Consider the following 19,391-nt stretch of genomic DNA (forward strand, 5'->3'; position numbering starts at 1 on the left):
TAGTTCCAGCCTCAATACAAACTTACTACAAGCTTGTTGAGTGTATTCCTAGACAAGGCGCTCCTCCTGCTGCCACTCCCCCGAATTTCCCTACATGATGGACAAGGGGCAGCTAACGTATGCGCACCCGCACCCTCTATGCGCTTCTAGCATCCACATCTAGCTGCGCATAGCTTCTATCGCGCATGCACATCATATTGCGTCTTCGAATAGGGATCTAACGGTTCTGTGCAATAAATAAGGTATACAAGCAAACATAGCAACTATCCTCTACTGATTCCTGTGAAATATCACTAGTGTAGTAGCAAGTCCTGAAGTGTAGCGTTTAGCCCGTTACACCTTCCGCCCCCATGCTTCAAACATACGCCCTCATGTTCTGTTCCTGTCCGTCAAGACCAAGTGCATGCATGTTGCCGGAAGAAAAAACTTCCTGTGTCGTCCTCCCAAGGCAGGCAGGAAAAGCAAAATATCGCAAACTAGAAAAGCGATAACGGACCTCAACTGCTCGCGGAAATCGATGTGAAGGAAGACACACACACTCTAGCCGACAACGAACGAGGAACCAACTAATGCGACTGCGATGGCGCGCTACTGTCGGAGCGCCGAAAGTCGTGAGCATCTTGCTATGATAAAATAGAAGACAAGTTAAATGTCTAAAGGAATTAAGGACACGCACCGGCCCAGTGGTGCGTCCTCGCATCATGGAGCATTCTCTGCATACAACAACAGAAGCTGCATGTAGCACAGGTGATTTCACTGCGCCGGAGAGGCACGAGGAAGATTGTTGTACAGGCACCTTCCCTGCGAGCGCCTGTGCATGAGTTTGAGTTTAGGCAGCACAACGACAACAACCTGCAGCTTTTCAAGCTTTACCCATGAATAAATGTAGCGTTTGCAAGCAGAGCATGCGCTGGGAAAGGACAAATACCAAGGACAGCGAGGAATACAGTTCACAGGGGCTAGCGCTGCTAGCCAAATAGCACGCAGACTCCCCCACTGGCAACGAAGCCCACAATTCAGTCCTGCGGCAGCCATCGAGGTTTGCGTTTTCCACCCCATATCACTAGAAATACACATCTGTTATGCCTTCGGTGTTGCGGACTGGGCTAGACAAACACTTTCTATTGCAGCACTTTTATATAGGTACGACGTAACAAGGAATTGACAATTCGGTTTTGCGGCTGGTACATCATATTTATTGCAGAGCTGCTATCTCAATATAAGAGTCAGTTTGTATACATGTGCGCGAAATGGTATATGCAAATAGCTGTGAGTGCTCGGAGTTTCTAGGTGCGAATACTTCATTGCTATCTGCCACTGTTTCCTGGTGTTGGGAAACCTCAAGGGCACAGGAAGCAGGAGGTGGGAGCTCATTTGTATTACACTCAGCAACCTTGTATTAAGTTCGCATTGAGTCTGGATTTCACTGTGTTCATACAGAAAGCCTGCTTGGGTTGCTGCATGGAAAGCTTCAAGTCGTGTGTGCAGCATTGAAAATTATATCACACCATGTTCAAGCATTGAACGTTTTGCAGTCGGGTTGGTCTGCATGGCTTTGCAAGCGCGTTAGGGGTTTTTTTTCACGTAGGCCCCCCTAATAAATCCTACGGGGATATCCCTTGTCGCTGTTGGGCATGTCACGAGGGCACTTGCTTCTGCTGCATTTCCAATGTAGTGTACATATCAATTACGGCTACATGTTAATCGTGCAAATCGTGTCTACTGCAGGTCGGCGTGTTCCATGCTTCAATGCATACCAGGCTATGCTAAGGCGGATAGCTGTCCCACCCGTGTGGCAGGTGCTAGGAGCCACTTCTGTAGGGGTCCCGGTATGCTCCGCGAAGCAATGCATTTTAGTTCAATGGAATCGAAATACAAAAGCTTTGAGAGGTGCACTAAGATCGGGATATGCTACGGATCGGGCATTAAGTAGCGCTATTTCGTTTTCATAGGACTGCATGTACCCCGTTGAAGCCGATACCACGTGGGTAATATCAATGATCACTTGTCTAGCACATAGAGCAAGGTGGCAAAAGACCGATATTTACTTTGCATATGGATGCCCCTGATTGAATCAGGGGACTGATATCTGTACGCCCCTACGGTGTCATTCAAAATAGAGCTCAACAGTGCCTCAGCCTTGCTACAGTTTGTAATTGTTGCAACGAAATAAAAGCGCCCCTTGTGCCCTCTCTCAGGGGGAGACTCCCGGAACCCGCGGCTGTCTTTAGCCTCTATGTGTTTGACATAAAGGACTCATGAATACCCTTTAGTAGTCTGGAATTGGCCATGATTGAAACTGGGGTGCATCATTCTCAGCACGCTCCTGGTCTACCACCGAAATTTTTTGAAAAAGGATTTGGCATTCTTTTGCGTGAAGCAGATTGAAGATCTGCCGGAAGCCTCCACTGTACGCTCTTAGGGAAGCGGGAAGCGATTGGGGGCTCAAACCTCCTAGGGGTGTCAGTGCAGTGCCACTGACGGTGCGATGGAGTGCAGACACCTGCAGGCGATGGCAGGTGCAAGCATTTGTGGGGCTTCTCTTCGATTCCACCATATTCTACCTAACGCGAACTTTTAGAAAAACTCGCCACACGTGTAGTACTTTCTCTAGCCAGAAGTTGGAGTCGATAAGGCATGTAATTGAGCCACAGGCGATGATTTTTGCCGTCTGCGACTCCACAAAACACACTCTCATACGCCACATTTGTACCGACAGGGATTTCTAATATTCACATACAGAGAATAGTTTAAAATGCGATAAAGGTAACGGAGGCATTTCACAGAGCTTATCACATGTGCTATTACACCAATGCACGTGGGGAGGACTGCAGTAAGCGTGTTCTCGAAAAAGCTGAGACTTTAAAGCAGGAACCGCCGCACATTTCTTAATATAAACCAAGAAACATTGTCAAGCCTACAAAAGAAGCTAGCGAACACCGGACAGAGTGTTTGAAACTGCCGGAGGGGCACTAAAGTCCCCAGAACGACGTTACTCCAGCCTTCTTTCCCTGCGGAACCCCTGGACAGCCCACCACAAGGTAGTGAGCGGTTTTTAATGCTCATGGGCTTCAAAAAGTACTAAAACCTTTGATTCTATTGAGCAAAGTAAAAAAAATGGGGAGAGACGGGCAGGAGTCGGTGACCCCTGTGCCTCTAGTTGAACAGCGCTGAAGTTGCGCCACATCGATTTGTTCTCAACCAATGGGCATTCTACATATCTTCTGCCGTGAACACATAAGCGGTTTTTATGAAGTGCGTGTCTGTGAGCCAACGCCGCATGTTGTGGACTCTTTTTTAGGGAAATTTAAGTGAAATACATGGCTTTGTCTCGGCCGACAAGACAATTCAGGCTTGGGAAATCCGGGTTCTCTGGAACATTGTTTCTTGAGAGTAGTGCAAATATCCCCCTGACGCAAATAAAATATCAAGTGGTGCTGACATTTGAAGAAAGTTTCATGAATTATTCGCGTGAAACACGTCTGAATAACTGTTTGGCCGCTCGAGGTGACTCCATCCTCACAAGAGACTTCCTCGAGGCCTTTCGCATGACTGCTCCTGGATTATGAATCTTTGTGTGGCTGTAGATTTCAAACCTTTGTTTTGCATTAAAGCGATCAGTTTTTAATGGTTTTTTCAGATTGTGGTGTCCCCGCCTTCGGGTTCTGCCACAGGAGCGACCAGAGGCATCTCTTGTGAAGAGACGCTGCAGACGCCCCTCATGAGCCCTTAGAGCTCCAAGCTCGATCGGCTGACCCTACTAAGGTGAAAACAGGCCGCAAGGCTTTGTGAACGTCTTGATACGCGGTGGCGTGGCGATGAGGCCGCCTGGGCAGGCATCTGGCTCACAGCCAACAACCCAGTCACCGGTGACACTTGCACAGCTATCCGATTCTCGAGGTACATATCTCTCGAGACAAACTACAACGCAGTATGCTGCTGGAAAATACTGAAACAAAACTTTGAAAATCCAGAGGCCAGCGCCATCAACGCTCTCAAAGTTTGTGGCAGAATCCGCAAAGCCCTTCACTCTGGGTAAATCGAGTGCATGGGTTACTCTCGCACCGCCGAGGCCGCAGCCAGCTTTTCATGAAAGGGTAGTAGCACTTGCTGCTCCTCCGTAAATGGAAGGTGCCAGCGGCATTCGATCTCTACGCAGGAAGATAATTTAAGCTGTAGACAGAAACTTCAGGTTGGACGAAGGAGATTTGGCATCCGGTAGGCGAGCTGCTTCAGCATCATCAGCCGGCTGGGGCGATAGACCAATGCGCGATTTTTCCAGGGTACCGAGCAAGCAACAAATCACACTAATTCGCACACAGGAATTGTACTTTGCAGCACCGGATTTCGAGGCACTTCTTGTTCACAATGTGCAAACGGTCTGACGCTGTCCTTATTACGGTAAGATGCTTTAAAAGAGGAACAAAAGAGGCATTTGGGAACCCCGAACTCCGCAGGAAAATACATTATGAGCGTGCGGACGACAGAGTTACCGAAGCCGCCCTACACCAGGCCAGCACGGCTATGAGGGCAGCGCTCGAGGCTCTAATTAAAGGGTTTTAAAATTCGTTATCCGAAGCGCGCAGGGACCTGTCAGCCCCTGTTTGCCAGGGAGCTGTGGGATACCCGTTGAGCCCGCCGGCACTTCGGGAAAGCGCATAGTTCTTATCAATCGTGTGCTCATATTCTTTCCGGTGACCAGAAGGGCTCTCACGCTGGCCTGCGCCAGTCGCGGCGGCGGCACTTCGAGTCAGCGGGTTTCAACGGCTGCAGCTCCACTTGTGGCAAAGGAACTGCTTGCCGCCGTCAAGGGGCTGCATGGCACGAAGATTGTTCAGGGGCAGATTTTTACTAGCAGCAGGCTCATGGATACACCAATGGGACGGCTCGTTTCGGGGCCATTTAAAAAGCCGTCTCAAAAGGCATCAGAGTATATCCTAGCGAACTGAAAAGAAGCCCCTCGCGGTTCTCGAAGTTGCCCTCAACTTCTCACAAAACGGAATTTCGGTCGACAGCCGCGGCAATGGACGACATCATTACGAACTGCAGTGTGTCTCACATGGCCTCTATGTACGAGACCACCACGAACTGCAAGGTATTACATGGCCTTTTATCAGAAGCCTTGCAAATCGCCTGCTGCGCTCACGCTAGCTTGTGTGTACCATGTTCCCGAATAATGCGCAGCTCTAAAAGTGCTGGTGGCAGGTCTGGAGAAGGAACGTGAAAAGCTGGGAGTGCGTCCGTGCATGCAGTAGTATTATTAACGCCTCGAGATCCTCATGTTACATACTGAGGCAAAACATATGCCGCGAATCCACTCCAGGAACACCTTTGTGCAGAGAAGACTCCCAGGCCATTGCGCTTTCCCCCTCCCCTCGAGTATCACCACCAACTCCACGGTCACCTGCACCAAGATGTGCCATGTTTTAACTGCGATTTCCAATTCCACGGTGGGAAGAGATAAGGCCGGCACTTAGTGTGTGCAGCAGTTGTGCATTGCACAGCGCTTGGTGCTTATGGAGAGTCAAAGACGGAAAAAGCTGTTCCTAGCGGCACTGCATCATTCCACGTGCGTGAGCCCCCGCAGTAGGGCTATCTCTTTATTTGGAGGTGAACTAGGAGGGTCAAGTAGGGAAGGGACGGCTCAAGGGGGAAAACTGGAGCTGTCGACTGAGGAACGGATGTGTACATACACCAGAAGAACTCGTACAATGCGTGCAGACCCACGCGTCCCCCTGAAAGGGCTGCGCGTGTGGTGGCTGCACGCATGCAGGCGCTTCGGCTTTATCGCGAAAGGTGCCAATTTAGATATGTTTGTGTCGATGTGCTGTAGAGGAAGCAGCAACCAACTGGTTTGAAGGGTTCTCAACACCCTTGCCATCTCATGCCGGCAGAAAAAAGAGTGTGATGAAGAAGCAGAACAGAAGCGGTAGAATCCCGAAAACAAATAGGTGAAAAGTGCTGCTGCTAATACACAGAGAGTCTCTCCCGGCCCCGTACAGTAGCAGAAGAAGCCCGTTGGGACGAGTAGGCAGCAGGATTTGTGACAGCCACTGCGGCAGGAACAACGCGGCAGTCCATGCCTCCTCTGGGGGAGGCGCATGCACATCCAGTGTTTCGGGAGTAGAGCTAAAAGTGACAAGGGCCGGCACAGCTGCGTCTCCCGTGGCTGTCGCCGCTGCAGCATTGAAGGGCATGTGGTGCTGCTGCTCCTGCTGCTGCTGCAAAACACCTGACCCAAGCCACTGCAGCAGCAGTTGCGGGGAGGGAAGGTTTTTCGAGCCGGGGGGAAGTGCAGCGCCAGCTGCAGCAGCGAAGCGTGCGACTGCTGCATATAGGCTGGAGCGAAGCGGCTGCGGACAAGCGCAAGCAAATACAGGCGTTGAAAGCTGCACCCGCGAAACGCAATTTACAAGCAACGGGATTTATCACTGCTGCTGCATGCAGAGGAGAGGCTTACCCGCAAAGGCTCAAAGTCTGTGAACAGAAGGACACATAGCAGCACACCCACGCACAGAACTACCTTCCTCAGCAGCAGCAGCTTGTGACGCCACTGCAGCTTTTTGAGTTGCTGCTGAATGTTCTCGTCCGGGTGTAATGCGTAAGTGCTATTTTTCGCTGCAACGACAACAGCAGCAGCAGCAGCAGCATTTGCATCTGCCGATTTTGAGCACTCCTCTTGACGTTCCGCGGTCGGTTGCTGCTGCTGCTGTTGCTGTTGCTGCTGTTGCTGTTGCTGCTGTTGCTGCTGCTGTTGCAGCTGCCGCCGCAGGCAGGCTGTGGGGTCGTGGAAGAGAGGAACCATCAGCTGCATGGCTGGCACGAGCACAACTCCCAGCAGCCATGATACGGAAACGTTGGATATCTGCACGACAGGAATATCAGCGTTCCGCTTTGCACTTTGCAGAGGTTGCGTGGAGGCCAATGGTGGCACCCAAAAGCCCCTAAGGCAGCAGCAGCAGCAAATTGGACCGCAACCACACCAAGCGACTTACGACAAGTGCAAGCAGGATGATGACGAGCAGCAGTCTACAGCCCGTGCGAATGCATATCCAAAGAGCTGGGGGGGCAACAGGAGGCAGCCAGAAGTCTAGCAACTGGTCTGCAATCATCTGCAGAGCTTCTTGTCGCTGAGGCTGTTCGAGTGCCTGCTCCTGTTGCTGCCGTAACATGTCTGCATCTGTATCTCCATCATCGGTGGTGGACGGTACTGCTGCTGCGGCTCCTTGCGGTGAGGTCTGTCCTGCCGCAGCCACAGCTGCTGCGAAAAGCTCGCGCGTTCCGGGAGGGGAAAAAAGACAGCCGGGATCTTCTATTTGGGAAGTGTGTTCATGAGCTGCGACGTCAACCACACGCACAGACCACCAACACGCATTCATGCAGCACGCTGCGGGTGATAGAGACGAATCGAGCCGCCACAGCAACAGCGGCAGAAAAGAAGTATTACCAAAAGTAGTAGTAGTAGCAGCAGCAGTGCGAAATTAACAACAGCAGCAGTGCAAAAATAACAACAGCAGCAGCAGTGCAAAAATAACAACAGCACCAGCAGTGCGAATAACAACAACAGCAGCAGTGTAAATAACAACAGCAGCAGCAGTGCGAATAACAACAACAGCAGCAGTGTAAATAACAACAACAGCAGCGACAGCAAGAGCTGAGGGTACCTTCAAGTTGCGTCTGACGAATGCGGCGAGCAGCATACACCGCGAGGACGAGGAGCACCACATACAAAGGGAGAGCAGCATAGAGCCAAAGGGCAGCCTTCTGCAACACCATGAAAGGCATACTTCAGAGAAAGAATCGAATGAAAAACGGCCGTGCCAAGCGTATGCAAAGCCTCCCCAATAGGTTGCAAGGAGCTGATGAAAGGCCAGCATGCGCCAAGGCAGCAACGACGCACTCGGCAGCTCCGCCACAGACACCAGGGAAGCGGTGGTAGCCTCTGCAAAGTCACTCGAGTTGCAATTGCACGAAGGAGCCATTAAAAATTCAGGAAAGAAGCTCTACCTGCGTGTACTGGAGGAGATCTTCGGTATTCCACTGGGTGCAGCGAGGAGCAGCAGAAGTGCCATAGAGGAAAGCACCAAAGCGAGGCTGCAGACAAAGCCCGTGAACAGCTGCATGCCTCGGCTATTGAAAAGTGTCAGGAGAAGGGCATGACACCAGGATTTAGGGGAATCGATGTTAGAGAAAGCTCGATTGACGGTGCTCGCGCACTCTTCCCCCCTTGCCCTTCGGCTTTTTCCCACAGTACGAACTGCCCTCAGAGGCTTAAGCCGAAAAAGGCGGCCACCAGCAAAGCAAAAAGCAGCAAGCTAGAAAGAGCAGCAGCAAGCTAGAAGGAGCAAGCTAAAAGGAGCAGCAGCAAGCTAAAAGGAGCAAGGTAAAAGGAGCAGGAGCAAGGTAAAAGGAGCAGGAGCAAGCTAAAAGGAGCAGCAGCAAGGTAAAAGGAGCAGCAGCGGGAGGAAGTGCATGACGGGGAAGTCTATAAGGCTTCACGACTTGGGAGGCGTATGCGAGAAAAGCTCAATCTGAGAAACGTTAGGGCAGCAGCACTTGGAGACGCGAAAAGAGGGGCAGCAGCAGTCGCAGAAGAAGCAGCCTTGTGGGGAGAATACCTACCGAGGTGGCTGCTAAATACACGGGAAGAGCCGCAAGTGTCGCTAATGAGACTCCTGCTATGCCCAAAACTAAGGTTCTGACGTCACAGGCGATGCGAGAAGACAGCAGCTGCAAAGCGCACGCAGCAGCAGCAGCAGCTCCTGCTGCAGCTAGTTGTTTGACTTGGTATCCTGGAGTGTCATGAGGAGACTGCGGCAGAACCCCAAGGATGCGTGCCTCTGAGTTGCACTTAGGCGAGAGGATCGCAAACTACTTGCAAGAGCCTGAGGGAGGGGGTTCGACTACGCACAGCATGCAACTGTATTGCCAACTTACGGGCAGTGCAATCAAGAGGATAAGAAGCGGCGTGATGAAGATGAAGGTACCGCCTGAAACATGCGAATTTCTGGTAATGTAAAAGTAGCTAATAAAGGATCGGAAGAGGGATGCCTCGACGTTGCTGCAGGAGCGAACGACTCGCTCTAACACCCTGCAGCACAGCGGCGGCAGAAAAGACTAAGAAGGCGTGGCTGTGTTGCTTGAGGAGGAGACTGCGCTTTATGTATTCATCTTTCTCTCTTCCTCCGAAGGAAGGAAGAGGGAGGGAAGAGATGAGTTGTTTACACACTGTGTGACCGCAGGGAAGCCACAGACAGAGGAGGACGAGTTTCCCAAGGAAGGGGGAAAAGAGGATGGCGACAGAGGAGACGCGCGTAGAGACAGAGAGAGAGAGTAGGTGGGAAGAAACAGAGAGGAGGACGAGGTTCCCAAGGAAGGGGGAAAAGAGGAGGGCGAGAGAGGAGATGCGCGTAGAGACAGAGAGAGAGAGTAGGTGGGAAGAAACAGAGAGGAGGACGAGGTTCAGAAGGAAGGGGGAAAAGAGGATGGCGACAGAGGAGATGCGCGTAGAGACAGAGAGAGAGAGTAGGTGGGAAGAAACAGAGAGGAGGACGAGGTTCCCAAGGAAGGGGGAAAAGAGGATGGCGACAGAGGAGATGCGCGTAGAGACAGAGAGAGAGAGAGTAGGTGGGAAGAAACAGAGAGGAGGACGAGGTTCAGAAGGAAGGGGGAAAAGAGGAGGGCGAGAGAGGAGATGCGCGTAGAGACAGAGAGAGAGAGTAGGTGGGAAGAAACAGACAGAAAGACATCGACTCTGGCTTCCAGCTCGCCATAGGAGCTGAGCAGACTGGCACCGAGACTGCATTCCTTAAAGAATAAAGGGCACCCTTGATCCTTAAGTCCGCTACACGTGGCGGCTCACGAGAGAACAGCCTTCCAGCCAAACGAGCGAGACTCTCCAGGCAGTGCTGGATGCACAACAGCCGCTGCAGCGCTCATGCCTTCCCTGCAGGAGCACTCGCGCGAACAACAGCAAAATCGACTCCCTCCCCACACCCGCAACAGCAGCCTCGACACACCCTGCCTAGAGTACACTGGACACACAGCACATCCAACGCAACGCTCGCTGCAAGCGCAAAATCTAAATTTCACAAATTCTGAAATGCCTCACCGAAGAAGAGGCTCAACGCTTGTGTGGGCACCAGCACCAAGCAACGGCCGCGACACTTGCTCCCAAAACTGCAGACAAACAGACAGACACACAGATTGACAGCCATACAGACAGACAAATTGACACACATACACATACAGACACACATATACATACAGACACACATACACATACAGACACACATACAGAGACACACACAGAACACCTCGCAAGACGCAACTGAAGCGGCAGCATCCGCAGCCGCGTCGCCCACAGCAAGAACAGCCTTCTAGCAACAGACAAGAAGGTGTGCTGCACAAGCAACTGCTACCTCCGCAGCTGGCTCATGCAGCTGGCTCATGCAAATGCCTACGCTGCGCAAGGTCGTAGAGAGAGACTCGCCACGCGCTTCCTGCAACACGACGTTAGCCATGTCTTCATTCACTAGCTGCCCATCAGCTCCTTCTGCAACTCCCCAAGAACAGCGAGACACATGCAGCCACATACATACATATATATATACATATACACAACACACATAATTATACATAAGCATGCATACACATACACACACATACGTGTGTGCATACATACAAACATACACACACGAAAACATACATACATTTTACACATACAGATACATACACACACACATATACATACGTAAATACACACAACAACACATACACATACACACAACAACACATACACATACAAAACAACACATACACATACAAAACAACACATACACATACAAAACAACACATACACATACACAAAACAACACATACACATACACACAACAACACATACACATACAAAACAACACATACACATACAAAACAACACATACACATACACACAACAACACATACACATACACACAACAACACGAACACATCCACAAATTTTCCACAGCTCCACATTTGAAGAGCCCTCCACACAAACCTACATATACGCATGCAGTGCGCATACCAAAAGACGCTACAGCACACGCAGAACAGCCATACACGAGCGTTGGCTCGCAGCGACAGACAGCGGCGAGGCGGTTAAGGGAGTCGCAGTGCGTTCCAAGACAGCCGGACCGCACCAAAATCGACATGCATGAAGCTCAAAGCTCCGTAGTCAGGCAGCAGGAGGCCCCTATGTGGCTGGCGTTGCTGCTCCTGCAGCAGCAGCAGCAGTTCTTGTCGGAGTTTGCGCGGAATGACGTGGGGATCTGTCCAGCGGGAGCCTGCCGCAAGAGCGGCTTCAGCAACTGCAGCGACTGCGTCTTCGCCCTCATCATCATCAGCTGTAGCGGCAACTGCTGCCGCTGCCGCTGCGGGGACTGAGGGATCCAAAGGCAGCACTCCCCTCAATTCCACCACCATCCCCACATGCACGACGGGGTGACCTCCGAGGCTGACGCTATGATGAGGATGAGAGCGACCTCTGAAAAACTCCTCCGAAAAGGCACGCAGTCCTACAGCAGACGGAGACAAGACGGAGACAGCACAGGATATAGGAGAGCGCGACGCGCCACGACGCCGAGAAGTTCTCGAGCAAGCAGCGGCGCCTTGCCTGTGGGGAAGGGGAATTGGAGAGAGACAGAGAGAGAAGAAAGCGGCTCGAGAGGCTTTAGCAAGGGCAGGCAGCAGCGGAGAAGCGCGGCAAGGCGAACCTGCAGCGTAGGGGAGCTGCCTATCGGCAACAACGAGGATGACGTCTTTGGCTAACCATGGCGAATGTTGGTGCAGTTGTACAGCAAGGGCAGCAGCTGCGGCTGCGGCAACGCGTGACGACATTCTGAGTCCGTGTTGCGTGAGCAAAGTCTCCGCGAAGGTGTCTAAAGGAGGCAGTTGCTGCAGGAGGCTCAGCCAGTCGACGTCGTCTAAGGCTTTAAGGCCCTTTGCAGGGAGCGCCGCGGCTTGGGCTGCGCCTGCGACGCTGGCTGCTTCGAGGAAACGCTGCACTGTTCGCGCCACGACTGTCGAGTCTGCAGTTGTGGAGGAGTGCTCCTCCGCACCTGCAGAATCGAAGGGGACAGGAGGCGCCGCGGGGGGATCGAGGAAATCGTACAGAAAGGGGAGCACAACAGCTTCCCGACCGTCTCCCCTGCTGCTGCGTGCGACTCCGACGAAGTTGAAGTGTAGAGTGGCTGCTGTTGAGGCAGCTGCGATCGGCATCTCCGTTGCCGCCGCCGTCCCCAAAGGCTCTGCGAGGTAGAAGGGCTGCAAGACGGACTCCAGTTGGAGGGCTGTGAAGACGGCATGCAGCTCTTGCAGCGCAGCGGGAGCATGCGCTCTTTCCGAGCAGCGGTCGAGACGACGCCTGGGGGGGGGCGATGCAGGAGTCGCATCAGCGGCAGTGGACGGAGTGCCGCTGGTGGCGTGTTTTGAGGAGTCGGGAAGGTAGAGAAAGGGGTATCGGGAGGGGCGGAGGGAACCCGAGAGGCATGGCAAGCTGGCAGTGGCCGTTCGAGAGCGCCAAGCGGCAGCCGTGGCAGCCTCCAGTCTGATGTACACGAGCGTTGCGAGAGGCAAGACGGTTTCGGCAGCGGGAGTCTTTCTTGAAGCGTTGAAAGCAGATCCATGCTGACCAGATACGAAGGCATGCTCTTCGACTTCTGTCGGATGAGGCCATGACGGGAGACAAATCAAAAAAATGACGCCGGCTAGAAAGAGCAAAGGCCTGATGGGCAGCAGACAACACGCATGTGCATACGCATGTGCATGTGCATGTGCCACAGGTAGGCGCGTTGTTTCAGGGATCAGGAGGGATGCACTGGAGAACGGCGCGGGTGTGAATGGGGGGAAGAAAGAGCGGAGAGAGAGCGAGCAGAGAGAGAGAGAAAGAAAGACGTTGAGGAAGCAAAGTGTGCTTCGGAGGGCACGCATAACTACAGGGATGTGCGTTTAGAGGGAAGGGGAGAAGGCTAGGCGCAGACAGGAGGCAGACAGCTCTGCTTCGCCGATGAGCGTAGCAGGAGTTTCGTGTAGAAAGAAGCCCAGCGCAGGAAAGGGGGAGGTGATAGCCTCAGGACGAAACGCTCAAAAAGCAACACCGTGGAACGAGACCATCGGGAGCCTCGCAGAGGCTCGCCGCGAGAAAAAGGAATTGAGGAGGGAGCTGCTAAAAGAGGCCACTGCCGAGCAAGGCTTCTGCAGATACAGCGCGGGAGCGCGCTCGAGCTTACGCGAACGGCCTCAGTCTAAGCAGGAGAAATAGAATTCTCTCTCCCCTGCTCATGCTTGTCGCGTTGCTGCTAGGGAGGGAGATTCCCAGCTTGCGCCTTAATAAGAGTCCAAGGTGCCTCATGGTCGCAGAATGCTAAAGGCATGCCGTCCTTGCCGTGGCTGCCTCGCTGCCCCCCTGCTGCGTCTTCTGCTGTGCAGCGATGACGGCGCTGCTGATGGCAACCGCTTGTTGCTCCAGAAGTTTTGCGCTGAATATTTCCCCTGGGGAACGACGGCTAGCTGGCGAAGCGGGGAGTTTAGCGGGGGACGGCTAGAAGCGGAGGAGGTAGCGAAGCGCATCGGTGTCTTGCTGGCACTGCAGCCGCTCCTGCAGCGGCCTTTGCCAGGCAGATCCAGGGAAGCGAACCCTTAAAGGCATCCCTTAAATGCATTTCTAAGCCATCCTAACCTGCAGAGAGAGACACATTGTGCAGAAGGAAGGGCGGAGCTCAGCGGGAGGAGAGGGCAGCGAAGAGGGGTTGTGCAAGTGAGTGGCTGGGGGTCGCATGCACCGTCAGTGGCGCCTATCCGGCGGAGGAAGGAGAGGGAGGAAGGGGCCCCCCTGCCGACTAGGGGCCCCCCGGGAAGCAAAAACCAACGTTTTTGTGATTATTTGCGCAGCATTTCGCGCTTTGGGGGGAGGGGGGCGGATGGCAAGCAGGGAGAAAAAGCGCTTCCTTCATTCCCAGGGGGGCCAAGGAAATTCAAACACCCCCCACTTCCATCGAAACGTCTGCACCTTCCACAGTGTAGCCTGCAAGACGCAGCGCCGCGTGATGCTCGCTGCCGAGGCTCGACCAGCAGCAGCGTTTCCAAAGCGGCAGAAGAAAAAGAGCAGCCAGTCGGAGGCGACGCATGCAGGCTGCCAGACGTTTTCGGCACTTAAAACATGCCGAGTATGCGCACGCCATGCACGAGCTCCCTGTTGTCGCAGAAGCACGTGGTCGTGCTGTGTCAGCTCCTGCTCGCACGCTTGCTGCTTGAAGAACCCTCCGGAGAATGCAGGCACCTGCACTGCGCGCAGGCTGTCTCCTGCAAGCCTCACAGGCTCCCTTCAGGGGTGGCCTTTGACACGACTTCCACAGCAGCATGGCTTCAAAGGCCATCCCAAAATCCTTTTCTACGCATGGGATACCTCCAGCCACCATGCCATACAGCCATACCAAGAGGGGCAGCAGTAGTCTCGAGGAAGGAGCGCTCACACCGCCTCCCTCCATGCAGCAGCCCTCCTCACACTCTCAGCACCAGTTTCCACTGCCGTTTCAGCAACAGTTTCCACTGCCGTTTCAGCAACAGTTCCCATCGCCGTTTCAGCAACAGTAGGCTGTATGCATGGGGTACTCCCTTGTTCGGAGATGGAGCGAGGCGCAAGCGCCGTGCCGCTGTAGACTTCGGCTTCGAGTTGGGGCAAAACCAACCAAACATTGCATACGACTTCCAAACAGCCAACCTTTTGTCGCAGCGAGTGTGAGTTCAGCCTTTACACACTGCAACGGGAGCTTTCAGGCGCTTGCTGCAACTGCGCTTGCTTAGATGCCTGCAAAAAATGGGAAGGGAGAATGCTGCAAAGGGGAGCAGCTTCCTCCAGGGCTGGGGTGTATCGACACTTGCACTTTTGCCTGCTGTCATAGGACAAGGCTCTTTGGGTGCAACTATAGCCATCGAGCTAGTGAATTTCTCTCTATCTGTCTGTCTATCTCTGTTTCTCTCTCTCTGTCTCTCTCTGTCTCTCTTGAAGCCTTCATGACTGCCGCTGCTGTGCTGCGTTTTTGCTGTGTTTGCTGCCGCTGCCGCAGTGTATTTGACCAGCGGGAAGGCTCACTAGTTTTCGTCGAGGAGGAAGGACTAGGCCGAGCTTCGGATGTGGCAATAACAGCAGAAGAGGCGGCGGGGGGCACCCGCATAGATCCTAATGTAAAGAGGATCTTGTTGTCTTAGCGTGCCGCTGTAGTGGCTGTTACTTGTACGTAGGGGCACCTCATCTGCAGCTTTTTTCCAGGCTGGCATACACTGCCTCTGTCGCTGTCTCTGGCCGCAGTCCAGCTTTGTGGCAGTGCCGCGAGTTGCGTTTGTGCTTGTTCAGGAGCTGAAGAAGATTGAGCACGTGCTTCCCACCTTTACGCGATCCGATGTACGTTGGACGCTGAGTCATACGCATCATCAGGGAAGGGGGAAAAGGGGGGATTGGCGTGGGATAATCTTTTTTTCTTTTTCCCACGAGATCCACGACCTACTCCCTGAAGGCGGGTGCGCCTTCACGGAGGCGCTAGGTGGGCGGATGCGCGTGCTGTCGTCTCTGCTGTTGTTGCTGCTGCTGCTGGTCGTTCAGGGCAGTGGAATTCTCCGGTTGCTATCTGCATGCGACGGCCAGTTCGCGTTTGTCTTCCAGGGGCCTCTACAGCACAGATTTGGAGTCAAAGAGTGGGCAAGGTGGGGCCTAGATGTGCGGGTGTGGTTTTGATCCTTGATTTGCTGCCCTCGCCAGAGGATTCTGCATGGGGGCGAACTCGCGATGCCTTCCACACCACACTTGTGCATGATACTGCAGTCTTGTGGGGTGTCTGCTGCTCTCCGGCTTGGCCTGGGAGCTGAAGTTGTCTGAGGGAAATGCTGCGTAAGACGACATGGTCTACCCCTGCAGGTACATGATAACTTCTGCGTATCCGGGTGCACAAGTCAAGTTCATTACAGAGGTGAAGTTCACCCTTATCATCGGCCCCTTCCTTGGGGCTTTCATGTCTTTACTCTCTTAGCGTAAGAACGCAGGTGTAGGCGAGCGCGCTAGTGTGGCAGGCAGATCCACGGAGAATAATCCAACAACGTCTGGTGCGACACTGCACAGCACTACGCCGACACTGACGACCGACCCGGTAGTCTCAAGGGCTTCATTCCAGACGAGGAAATCGCAGAGGTGAGACGCTACGCAGCACTTACTTTCGCTGTCTCTCGGTGACAGGTTCTGTGCGTCCTCGCGGGGATTGAGGCTCTGAAAGCTAGAGCTGTTTTTTTGTTTGCTGGAGTGCAGTATCGCAAGGCGTTTCGCTGGCGTCAAGCGCGGCTGTATGCCCACGAGGAAGGGCAACCCATTCCTGGGGGGCACCAGCAATCCCCTCAGCCCATTCCCTAGATTTCTTTTTTAGTGGTGCTGGAGGGGGTAGGGGGCGTGAGAAACCGATAGGTTCGCAAGAGAGGGCTCGCGAACGCTGCATCCTCCACCGTGCTGTGTACGTGTTTTCGCCAAACGTCCCACCCTGCATGTGGATCATCTCACACTGAACTCCCCAAAGATGCATCTCCGTAGCTACGGCGTAAACAGTTTATCATTTAGCCTGAAAACAGTCGCATCGCGCCTGCTGAATGCCGTCAAAAGCAGCATTCTACCCTTGTCCAACAGCCATCCTCGTTCAGAAGGAGAGGAACTAGCGGTGGAAGCGCATACGAACTGCGTCTGCAGATGCTCGGTGGAAGCAGACACACTAGAGAGCGCGTGTCGGGGCAGTCTGGTGGAACTAATAAAAGTTAAAATCCGCGTCGGATACAGCACGCACCGATGCTAAAAGCACCAAACGACTGGCGACCCCAACTTCCCCACAGAGCTACATGCGCTACAATTTATCCTTCTCGCAATATACTTGCTCTGCAAGGCACACCAAACTGCACAGGGATGATGCTTACCTAACTTGGAAAAGCTGGTCTTACATACCCACACCCTAAGAGTAAAATCTTAGGGTGAGCTTAGCATATTAGGTAAGCTACGACCGCATAGGCTGTCTAATCAACTACATGTAATCCCCTGGCTAATGCGGTATAAACTGATGTGGAATGAGAGCCAGTTCGCCATAATAATTATATGCGGTGCCTCAAATTTCGATTTCCAAAAGCACTTTTGCGTCAGGGAAAGCACGGTACAATGCTTAACCTTCACTGCAGGGACCATATGTTCAAACTGGATAAGACATAGAATCACTCTTGCTGGTTCCCACAAGAGCCTGTCCCCGACCTAATAAAATACTGCATACTAGTCCAAAGATGCTGGTAACCAAATGGTAGTGGCGCACAGCCTCGCATCAACAATACGTATCGTTGACCTTGAAACAAAACCAACATCCTCTTCAGTCGGATATGCGCTGTGCAACCTCAGAGACGACAATATTTTTATAAGTACGTCGGAAAGTCACCAGAACAGTACTTTTATAGAAGTAAATTCCTGTGGCATTGTAAGCGCCCCTGGAGTATTACTGTTTGACACACCCTAAGCTCATTCTGGAAGCGTGGAGAGCACCTGGCGTAGGGTTGGTCGGTGGTTCCTGTCTCGGTCCAGCAAGCTGGTAACAGTATCTGCCCAGCCATCGGAAATTCCCACCGCTTTCAGCTTCTTCGCTGGTGACTCCATGGTACGGGAACGGTAGGAAATAGTTTTATCGAGACTCGCAAGGTGCTCTGCAGCGCCGTCCCCAATAAAAATGTGGTAGGGGAGATCGCCGTTTGTCATGATGATATAGCATGTCATACCAACACTCCAAGCATCGTACTTCTCCGTTAAGAAAGAAAAAGAGTCACGCAATGTGCACCGTGCATGTGTTGGATCCATAAAGAGGTATGTGATCCTTTCGGCACATCTCCGCCTGTCGCCCACCTTACCAAGCATGCCGAAATCAGCGAGATTAACTAAACCATCCTTCCCAATCAATACGTTTTCTGGTTTAATATCCTGATGCACTAGATTTGCGGCATGAAGCTTCGCTGTCGTTGTAATTAGCTGCTGACAGAAGTACTCTCTTGCTTTCACGGGAAGGCGGCTGACATTTCTACCTGAAGCGCTTTCAAAAAGCAGCTGAGCTCCGTCGCCCAACATGGGTTCTGCAAGAATAGCGCGGTTAAAAAAACCAACTCCGCCTTTCAGAAAAAATGTCAGTTCAGCTGTGCCTACCGTAGCCTCAAATGCCGGCAGTGCCCAACCGTTATCTTTGGCGATGCTTTTTGCTGTATTGTGCCTGCCCGCTTTACGAGAAGCGTTGGCGGACTCTCTGAGTGGAGCAATTTCCCCATCAATCATATCTGCCATATCCCCTAAAACGAAGTTGATCCAATTAGGCGAAGGTTCCCCGCTTGGTAACTTACTGTACAACAGTTTCATTGCAAAAGTATCACTGCCGAGATGGTATCGTGCTGTTTCGCTTTCAATACTTATTTGAACAACCACTGCCGTGCCTCCAGCTCCTAGGAAATGAATATTGCCCACCTCACATTTGTCCACAATGGCTTTACCTGTAATAGGATCTTTCACATTATAAAGGTACAGTTTGTTTCCCTCTTGAATTCCATTTAGCGTGTCGCGAACCTGAGACTCGAGCTCATGAACACCACCCTTGCCAGCGGCCTTTTTGTCTGCAGTCTCGGCTTTGCGGTTAATCCCCAGCGTATCCAGAATCGCTTGCTGAGCTTCAGGCAAATTTTTGTGTTTCTCCTGTGTGTTGTAGGCTTGGGGACCGTATGTTCTGTTCCACGTGTCTGCTTCGTCGATTGCAGGACTTGCAATACAACATCGGCCATATGCTTTTTTCGGCCATGCATGGTCCCCTGAACCGCATTAACTACGTCACGAAAGCCTCGTGGGGCTGCAGGAGTCCTCTGGAAACGGTTGGGGTTTTCTCCAACCTCTGGTTCTAGCTTCGTTGCCGACGCGAAGCACAAGGCCATGACAGGCGCCAGGACGCCTATACCGAACAGTAGTGCCTTCATCGTTCACACTGTACAAGGACCCTCACATAGCCCGATTAAAAACAAATAACCTGCAATCAAGTATCCTGCAAAGAAAGAGTGAGTCAGTTGAGAACTTCGAAGATAAGCATTCAAGGATACGGCATGGGATCAACGGCCCTCGTTCACAGAGGTTGTGTATCCGCCGACCCAGGCTGCCTGCACCTCACACGCAGTGAGAGAAACGGTTCTACAAGAAGCCGTGAAGCATTGTGCAAAATAATATGAAAAGCGATTTGCAGTCTTTCTCCATAGAGAAAGAAGCTTTCCTACAATGCTTAGGTTTTTTGGACCAGTCCGCCCAATACGTTGTCGGGCGTGGC

General features: G+C 52.6%; 2 protein-coding genes across 2 annotated transcripts; both read right to left on the bottom strand.

Moving 5' to 3' along the window:
- Positions 1–6,721: 6,721 nt before the first annotated feature.
- LOC34618070 lies at positions 6,722–16,565 on the bottom strand (the record flags this gene model as incomplete). Its single annotated transcript, XM_026337848.1, has 14 exons — positions 16,332–16,565; positions 15,597–15,649; positions 15,323–15,423; positions 15,078–15,217; positions 14,928–14,997; positions 14,545–14,652; positions 14,191–14,428; positions 13,269–13,337; positions 11,754–12,763; positions 11,487–11,555; positions 11,181–11,357; positions 10,464–10,555; positions 10,109–10,179; positions 6,722–6,758 (listed from the first exon to the last, which is right to left on the bottom strand). Coding segments are annotated over exons 1-14 (2,469 nt in total), but the record flags the coding sequence as incomplete, so codon positions are not given.
- Positions 16,566–17,566: 1,001 nt separating this feature from the next.
- Positions 17,567–19,050, bottom strand: LOC34618072. Its single transcript, XM_026337849.1, has 2 exons — positions 18,895–19,050; positions 17,567–18,772 (listed from the first exon to the last, which is right to left on the bottom strand). The coding sequence occupies exons 1-2, from the start codon at positions 19,048–19,050 to the stop codon at positions 17,567–17,569; spliced, it is 1,362 nt and encodes a 453-aa protein (XP_026193634.1).
- Between the last annotated feature and the right edge of the window lie 341 nt (positions 19,051–19,391).

The sequence above is a fragment of the Cyclospora cayetanensis genome, unplaced genomic scaffold (genome assembly GCF_002999335.1).
Source record: "Cyclospora cayetanensis isolate NF1_C8 unplaced genomic scaffold, CcayRef3 CcayRef3_contig_206, whole genome shotgun sequence".
In the NCBI taxonomy this organism is placed as follows: Eukaryota; Apicomplexa; class Conoidasida; order Eucoccidiorida; family Eimeriidae; genus Cyclospora; species Cyclospora cayetanensis.